This window comes from Tasmannia lanceolata, unplaced genomic scaffold, assembly GCF_043159265.1.
Source record: "Tasmannia lanceolata isolate RefF3 unplaced genomic scaffold, GAP_Taslan_0.1 ptg000006l, whole genome shotgun sequence".
Taxonomy (NCBI): domain Eukaryota; kingdom Viridiplantae; phylum Streptophyta; class Magnoliopsida; order Canellales; family Winteraceae; genus Tasmannia; species Tasmannia lanceolata.
In genome coordinates, this window is record NW_027518683.1 from 4,056,922 (window position 1) to 4,066,255 (window position 9,334).

The following is a 9,334-nucleotide window of genomic DNA, read 5'->3' on the forward strand; positions in this document are numbered from 1 at the left end:
CAGTTTACAGTTATTGCATTGATTTGCCACTTAGCAGTGACTATCATATATGCTTGATATTTATGTTGTTACTTATAGAACTTTTTTTCTTTTTTTAATCATTTACTTATAGAACTTGTATATCTCATTGGGCTTTAGCACACTCGTTAGTATATATATTTACAGATGCTGAACAGTAAGTGAGGAAGTTGAGAAGAAAGTACTTTCAACACCAACCACTGCACATGTAAAGGATTTCTTTACATCTCAAAGTCTTCAGTAGTAAACATTCAGTAATTGATTTAATTAGTTGACTAAATTGTCATTCAGTGTAGTCCAGGTAGGACATGACATTTACTTTAGCTCAGCAGTATACTTTTTTACACATGAAACTTATCCATTTAAATTTATGAAATTATTTAGTTTAGTTATGCTCTGTTTATTGCATGGTTTGTTGGAATGCCTTGCATATCTGTGCACTTACGTGTGGCGTTGTCACGTGCCTAGGGCCGAGTTTCGGTTTGGGACGTGACAAAATGAATACCAACACAACTTCAAGGTGAAAAGCTCAACCAGAGTTGCACTAAGTACTATGGGTAAGATTGAGCACAGGCATTCACATGGATTCTTAACTGAATGATTTACACAACAGAGTGTATGATCCAGATGATGTTGACTAAGCAAAATAAGAAATCCAATAATTAAAATATCCAAACTTTAAAAGAGACTAATAAAGATACTTATGTATGATCCTTCAGATTAACAAATGAGCAGATCAAATAATTTAGAGGATCCGCATACACAATCATTTTTTCTTGTATTAGATACTCATATCTGAATCCAGGTAAAATGGATATCAACAACTTAGACAAGGTCAGATATCAACAATACCAGCAATCACATTTAATAGAAAAAACATTTTCCTATACTGAAGATAACTAAAACACAAAGTAGTTGCATAATAGTAACTAATTTATCTAGGGCAGTGATAAATCGACCCCTAATATCTTAAATCGACCCCCATCTCTCTCTCTCTCTCTCTCTCTCTCTCTCTCTCTCTCTCTCTCTCTCTGCACTGCCCTATATGGGGGTCAATTTAAGATATATGGGGGTCGATTTGTCACTGCCCTTTATCTGTTATCTACTTAGTGTGGAAATGACAGTTTCTAATAGCAACCGAGAAAGCATTCGCCTGGTTGGAACCAAGGATTTGACATGCTTGGCAATGTGGGTAAGTTCTATTTCAGAGCCCAGACAGGTGGTGTGATGACAGAGCTTTTGTTCATGTTCGAATAAGTTCCAGGATTTGGCAAGAGCTTTTGCTCATGTTCTTGGGAATGAAAAGGAAATAAAGAAAGTGTACAATATCTCTGGAGAAAAACAAAAAAAATTCCATAATTATATTTACATGAATAAATAAAAAAAGAAAACAGAAGTATTTACTCTCACATTCCACCTGAAATGACAGAAGCAAAACTTGGCAAATTTCAAAGACATAAAAATTCCAGTAAAACTTGCCTTCACCCATTTTGGTGCATTTCCACAGGTAAAATTCTGGCCCTGGGCAAGAAAAATCAGGAAGCATATCAATTACTACCAACTGATGAGTATTAGTATGATTTGCCTGAAAGTAAAAGGCTAAAATCACAAATGGGTTATTCTTTTAAACACAGGTTTCTATGGGGAATAAGCTATAAAAAGGCGAAATTGAACTTACTATTACATATATAATGTTTATGAAAAGAATGGCATTTCACTGGACCGTGTTGCTATACATACGACAATCAAACTTCAATTCAACCACGCAAAGTAACTCAACATAAATCTATTAAGCACTAAAACTTGGGGATTTAAACTAAAAGTCATAGATTCCATGTCTAAGTCCCATCAAAAAGGGGATTTAAACACCCATATTTGATATGATTTTATATAAACTTGGGTGATCCTCCTTTGCTTTCTTTTATTTTTAGATAAGGTCTGAAGATATTCAAACCTCATGAATCTAGCATCACTTCACATACTTGAGGCAGATAACCACCACAAACTTTTTCTTTCATGCCTATGAAGCTGACAAACAAAGCATGATCCCTCTTATGGGGTAAAAAGGACTCATAGGTCCCACAGAGGCCTATCTTCTAATGGGGATTAGATATGAGATTTCCTTCATTAGTAAGACGACAATTCCATAGAAAATGATATCTTAATTGAAATAAGATGCTGTCAAAAAAGAACCCAGGATAATCATCTCAGGTTGGAAATAGAAGTTGGTGGGAACAAAGGGCCATGAGAAAGATGTTATAATAAAATTTAAACACGCTCACTGATTCCTTAGCAATTCTTATCCTTCCTCCAGCTTCTCTATCAATGCTGTTGTCCTAGATTTGAATCCATCAAATTTTATTCATCTTGGAATAGCCGGCGTACTGATCCCGAGAAAGCCAACTTTTGAACTATGCTAAGTCAAACAATAAATAAGGGGAATGATATTGGCAAGACCAAGAACAAAGTAAATATAAAGTACATATACCTCAAACACTAACTACCAAACAGTTAAATATAATCAATTTATTGCAGCAGAAGAGAGAAAAAATAACAATGATCCATGAGAGAATGAGAGAAGGATCTACAAACACACCCCTACACTTTCAGTCTCTATCCTTACTCCCTCAAATCGACAAAGGCACGAGCAAGAGATGGTTGGTACCAGTCTCTATCCTTAGAACTTTCAAAGGCATGAGCAAGAGACCCTTCTCTTAGAGGAGACTAACGTCACCTGCAACAGACAGAGTCTCTACACTTTGAATTTAAGTTTCTCTTGGTCACAATAAACATCACCTAATATATAGATCAACTAGAAAGGAAAGCGCTCCATAAAATATAACCCAAGTTGATAGATCAGCTTGAGCATTAATCACTTGACATCCATATTTACATGCAATTAGGTTTAGAGATGAGAGCATGCATTCTAGAGTTTTATTGGGTATAGAAAATCTCTATACTATATCATAAGTTCACAATTAATAACTAACAAACAGAAAATTTAAGAAGTTTAAGAACAATATTAAGTGGAACACTAAAGTTCAACCAAGTCCAACGGAGAAGACGATGGCAGGCAATAAGACAGGAACAAATTTAGGAATGTAAAGAGCACAACAACTCAAATTTGAAATGGAATGAAAATGAAAACACAGTAAAGAAAAGGAATATTGCTATACTTATGACTTGCACTTAAACGGACACAAACAGTACTTGTTTACTGTTGTTGTGATATGTTTCAACAGAGGTTCCAAAGTGTGAAAAACCGAATTAGTTCTGGAGATAAAATCTATATCTAACTTGTTTCAATTTCAATGAAGTAAAGATTAAGGGATAATGAACTTTTCACAGTGGTTAACAATCAGTCGTGACTAGTTCCTCGATTCCAGGTCAATTTAGAGTGTGAAAAAAAACAGGTAAAGCAAATTCAAATAGAGCTGAACTCTGTATCTGATAGCAATATGCGGCTCAATTCAGACTTGCATTTGGAAGTAGTTCTAGTGTTTAATCTTCCAATACGTTGACAGTGGTCTTTCAGTTCAGTTTCAGTTACGTTCCTAATGTGGCAAGGAAAAGTGCGAATTAATTGCAAATCGTGACAGAATCCAATGTGAAAATACAAGCCAGATTGAGTCCTAAGTCCTAACTAACATCCGACTTTAATTTGATTTAGGATAGATTCGAATATGTCAAAGTTCTGCTCGGACATGCAAGGATTTTCAGAAATGGAAATCAACTACCTTTTGCTAATACTTGCTCAGATAAGATTTAAATTACCTAAGGACTTTCATATTATTTGAGATTATATAAGATTATATCCGATAGAGAAAGAGATGGGTAACGGTAAAATAAGTTTTGGGAGAGTTTGAGTTAGGGTTTAGAGAGAGAGAGGGGATGGGAAGGAGATGAAGTTTTCTGAAGAGAAAGAGAGGTCCGGTTAGGGTTTCTTCAAAATAGATTTTGGGAGGGTTTCGATAGAGGTTTTGGGACGATTTAGATTAAATATTTATAACAGATTATAAACCCTAAAATACGAGAGAGAGAGAGAGAGAGTATGATATTTTCCAAAACCCCTAAAAATTGGAAGACAAAAAAACCCTAAAAACAGGAATAAAGGATATGTAATTGATATTCAACCTAATCAGATTCACCTAAGTTCTGATGGATATTCATTTGGAATCGGAACCTCCATCGGACTATCCGAGGTCCTACTAACGTTAACCACTGCCCAGGATTAAGGCAGGGAAGAGGTAAGAAACTCAAGAGAGAGAAGAATCAGCTTTCAAAGGAAAAATGGAAAGGGCATTGATAAATCGACTCCCAAATATCTTAAATCGGCTAATAAAATGTTATTTGTAGTTTAAATTAGGTCTTTTAATATTACAAAATTACCCCTGACATGAATGAATGTACATATAAAAGGTCTTTTGTACACCGACCCCTTGGTCATGGACCAAAATACTTTTGTACCTCAGGATCATGGTTTCAAATTTCAGGTACGGAATGTCTTTCCGTCCTCACTGAAACTGTACAAAATTTCGGACGAAATTTGATGAAATCTAATAAAAGAATATTTTATCTGGTATAGAATTTCGAAGTGGGTCGAGCACGCTTGAGAATAAAATCGAGGTGGGTCCTAAACCAGACAATATTTACACAGTGGGATTGGGTCGTGACATGGTCCATCAGACCGTCTAGGTCCATTGACACTCCTACCCCTCAAGGATTTATATCTAAAAAAAGTTTTTTTTTTTTTTACTTAAACCGTATGCGTTGGCTATGTAGGTTACGAAAGAAGCAACAACGACTATGCACAAAATAATCAGGAACTAGTTGATTATAGGATCTGACCCATGAAGCCAGTGGAGGATAGACTGTTTTTGGCACTCGAAAATGTTGTCGCCTAACCAAAAATCAAGGCTACCAGTGTGGAAATTTGGTGAAGATGCACGAAACATCGATATTTTGGGCCGAAAATTTGGTAATTTCAGCTGAAATTAGGGAAAGGAATAAAAAATTAATATTTTTTTTTTCAAATTTTGCCGAAATTGACGAAATTTATTTGGTACGTTTCGCGAATTTCGGATTCGGACGTTTTGGTTTTGGTCTTGATAGAAATTGAAATTTCGGATAAATTTAAAACCTAGACTAGAACAAACCACCTGCTCACAGGCATTCAAATGGGTTTAAAGTTAATGACTAAACTAAACTACTTTCTTGAGAAATTGTTTGTAAAAAATTAAAATGGACGAGTGTATAGAACAGATTACAACAACAACAAAAATCATGTTGCTTAATTTTGCCAACTTACTAACGACGGATGGGCATGCAATCGATAACAGCGATGACTATCCGAAAAAAAAATAACAAAAGATATTTGTGGTGCTCAAAAGCTAACCCACGTTGGAGGGAAACTCCAAGGAAAAAGTGTAAAAACCCCTTTTCTCCACAAGAAAAGAACACTTTTCATTCAACACCTTAATTGTCAAAAACCAAGCTCTCCAAGTTCAGCCATCCACCTCTTTTACAATTCATCGGATTCTATTTTAGCCAACAAAATAAACAAAGAAGAATAATTTAGAAATTATCCTATAATACTAAGACAATAACTTAGAAACTATCCTATGTTACTAAGACAATAATTTAGAAGCTAGTCTATAACACCAAAACACTGAATCGTTTTGTAAACTTGACAAAACTAATATAGATTGCATCTGATGACACCAAGGCTAATAATAGCATCCTATAGAAAGCTTGCCTTTTCACAAGCACTTGCCTCTTGACATGCATTTTTCACAACAGTAACAATTCTAATAATAGAAAGCACTACTGATGGGCCTTTGGAAAGAAATCAACCTGTGTCTAAATGTCGGTCCCAATATTATCACACACGTATCATCCATGCAGCATGCTAATAATGTAAAATAAGCACTAGTTGTGGGACCTCTTGGGATGGTCCATCCAAACCGTGCAGACCTCGGCAATCCAATCATACAGTCTTGCATCAGTCACCCTCTCTATGAGAAAACTCGACCTCGACTTTGATTCAGTGTTGAGTATTTGGGGAATAAGGATCAGAATGGCCGTGATAGATATATAACTCGCTCTGACTTCAAACTGAAGTCCTTTTCAACGAATCAGATACTTCCACCGTGATATTAATCTGATACTTTTGGATGGACGGTGGACCTTGATTTTGCTAGAAAATGTGCTCTCGATATGCTCGTCGAACCGGGATAACAGAGGCAAAAAGAAGCCTTCACTACTCTCAAAATTTAGGGTCGGACAATCGTCGAGGTTGGGCCAATCTTCGTCCTTCACGGAATATATCTGGTCACCTACATAGTTCTCTTACTCTTTCAGGTGTTCCGTCAAGGCCTTGAAGTTCAACTGAAGGTCTCACAAAGCTCACCCCAGTTCTAGGCACAACTGTCGTTCCTCATGTAACTAGCATGTCAAATTTTACACTTGACATTCCAATTTACTATTGGTGATTTGTTGATCTCTCATAGGTGGATTTTGATGCTCTCGAGAACGATGCCGAGTGACTCGACTCCTCCAGGCTTGTTGAATAGCATATGTAGCCCATTTGATTCTCAAGTAATTGTTAAGGACAATTTTCTGACGAACTCAACTTTGAATAATAGTGGCGGAAGTAACTTAACTTCGGTATTCATTCTTAGCCCGGTACATTGTCTTTTGAATTGTAAGGCATGCGGCTTTCCTTCTAGCAAAGTCCTTGGCCCTTTGGGCTTTTTGCTTATGCATTTTTCTAGCCTGAAAATCTATGACCTGTTGATATGTTACCGATGCAAACATTTTCAAGAAACAACCACGTACCTCCTTCCAATTATCGAATGGTGGTTTTCTCAATTTGTGTTGCTCTTGTTCCATGAGTATCCATAAAGATTTGGCGCGATTGGCTACATTCTCCTTTGCATACCAAAATCAAATCTTTCTGGCTCAGTCCGTATAGCTCGCAATACGCCTCGATAGCCTCGATCCAAGTAGTGCACTCGAACTCACCATCGCCATAGAAGATAGGAATTTCACCTAGTTGCAATTGCTCCATAGATTAGATAATCATCGTCTTCCTGGATCTGCAGTAGATAGAACTCCCGCAGAGCCTAGCTCTGATACCAATTGACACCGGATGGGCATGCAATCGATAACGGCGATGACGATCTGAAAAAAAAAATAACAAAAAATAATTGTGGTGCTCAAAAGCTAACCCACGTTGGAGGGAAACTCCAAGAAAGAAGTGTAAAAACACCTTTTCTCCACAAAAAAAGAACACTTTTCATTCAACACTTTAATTGTAAAAAACCAAGCTCTCTAAGTTCAGCCATCCACCTCTTTTACAATTCATTAGATTCTATTTTAGCCAACAAAATAAACAAAGAAGAATAATTTAGAAGTTATCCTATAATACTAAGACAATAACTTAGAAACTATCCTACAATCTAAGACAATAATTTAAAAGCTATTCTATAATACTAAACACTGAATCGTTTTGTAAACTTGACAAAACTAATATAGATTGCTAATTAGAAATGCAGCTGGGCCCATGTAAGCTAAAAGAAGGAAGGGTAATGCCACACATGTGAAGGCAACCATTGAAAACCTGACATATCCAAACAAAGAGTTAGTTCTACCCCTCCAGTCACATGCAACCATTTATTTTCACTAAAACACCATTCCCTGTCAAACACAAATAGGAAGATAACTTTAAAAAAAAAAAAAAAAGTTCTACAGTCTAACAACAAATGTTCACTTACGCACCTTTTCTGTACATTATATCTTCACTTACGCACCACGCACCTTTTCTGTACATTATATCTTCACTTACGCACCTTTCTTGATTGCCTCTGCATAAAGCAAATATGGTTAAATCTAATTCCGGCTAATTTATTTGACTACGGGATGCTATATATCTTGGACTCTTGGTTTTAAAACTTACTCCGTTTTTCTCTACATTTTTCACCGTAGCCCGTGATACACGTTTCACTCTTTTCCTTTCAAATAATTGTACGACCCACTACTCTCTCTCTCTCTCTCTCTCGTTATTTGTAAAAGTTCCAAAAATAATCAAGTCAATGTCAAGCAAAGAAAGTATAGCTTTTTAAAAAGTAGCTTAGCTACTTTTCCCTAGCTGAATAGTGTAACTCACACCAATCACGTCCTAGAACACACCGAGGCAGTTGGCTCATCGGCATAAAGTCACGGGTCACGGGTATGCTCCCTGTTGACGAGTGTTCGAATCCTGCCTCCGACTTACCTGATACACGTGGTGCGTGCATCCTTGGGTGTAAGGGGTGGGGACATCCTACGTCTCCTATATTCTCTTTGCTGATTTACGGTTCACACAAATTCAATTTGCAATTTCTTTAAAAAAGAAAGTTCTATCTTTTTGTATATCTTTTCACCCTAACATCACCGAGCACTACCTTCTAATAATTCATAATTTTCAAAATGTCTACTCCTACATGTTAGATGCTGGGATTGTTCACAAATAAAATGATATAAAAGCTTAGCTGAACTCAATTTGGAAGATAGACAAAACTCAGAGAGAGAGAGAGAGAGAGAGAGAGAGAGAATGGAGAGTAAAGTTTACGAAGCAGCACTGAAGGGGAGTGTAACTTCATTGCACCAACTGCTTGAACAAGACGCTGGCATTCTGGATAGATGTGCAGTGGTTGGTGTTGAAGGAAATCCATTACATGTTGCGACTCTCCGTGGACACGCCCATTTTTGCCAAAGAGATTTTAAGCCGAAAACCGGAATTCTCCAGCCAACCTAACTCCAAAGGCTATTTGCCTCTGCACTTGGCATCGGCAAAGGGGAACATCGAATTGGTAAAAGATTTGTTACAAGTATACATTGAGGCTTGTCTTGTTCGTGATCTGGAGGGAAGGATTCCTCTCCATACTGCTGCAATAAATGGCCGAGTCGAGGTTTTGGAAGCGTTAGTGGGTGCGAAACCTATGACGACTTGGTTCTTGACAAATGAGGGAGAACCGATTCTGCACTTATGTGTGAAACAGGAAAACGATGATTTGAAGTGCATAAAAAAGTTGGTGGAGTTAGTTGATGCCAAAGAGCGTGAGGAATTTCTCAAGATGAAGGATAATGATGACAATACTCTCCTCCACATCTCTACAGCTACGAAACGGATTAAGGTATGATTTATCTTCTACACCTCTGTTTTACAAAATTTAAAATATCCCTCTTACTTGGAAAATTTCAACCCGGCTATTCTACCTCTTCTTTATAATCTTTTGTGTCTTTCTTCCAAAATCACAGATGCCATTTCCATTCC

The 9,334-nt window shown here is 36.9% G+C and overlaps 1 protein-coding gene and 1 long non-coding RNA gene across 2 annotated transcripts; one reads left to right on the forward strand and one right to left on the reverse strand.

Annotated features, from left to right (window-relative positions):
- Positions 1-1,175: 1,175 nt before the first annotated feature.
- Positions 1,176-4,323, reverse strand: LOC143878247 (uncharacterized). Its single transcript, XR_013250904.1, has 3 exons — positions 4,167-4,323; positions 2,615-2,752; positions 1,176-1,539 (listed from the first exon to the last, which is right to left on the reverse strand). It is a non-coding gene; the product is annotated as an uncharacterized LOC143878247 (long non-coding RNA).
- Positions 4,324-8,735: 4,412 nt separating this feature from the next.
- On the forward strand, positions 8,736-9,200 carry LOC143878142 (uncharacterized). Its single transcript, XM_077380451.1, has one exon. The coding sequence runs from the start codon at positions 8,736-8,738 to the stop codon at positions 9,198-9,200; it is 465 nt and encodes a 154-aa protein (XP_077236566.1).
- The last annotated feature ends 134 nt before the right edge of the window (positions 9,201-9,334 follow it).

Coding starts and splice junctions, on each gene's coding strand:
- LOC143878142 (XM_077380451.1), top strand. CDS start 8,736: ATGTTGCGACTCTCCGTGGACACGCCCATTTTTGCCAAAGAGATTTTA.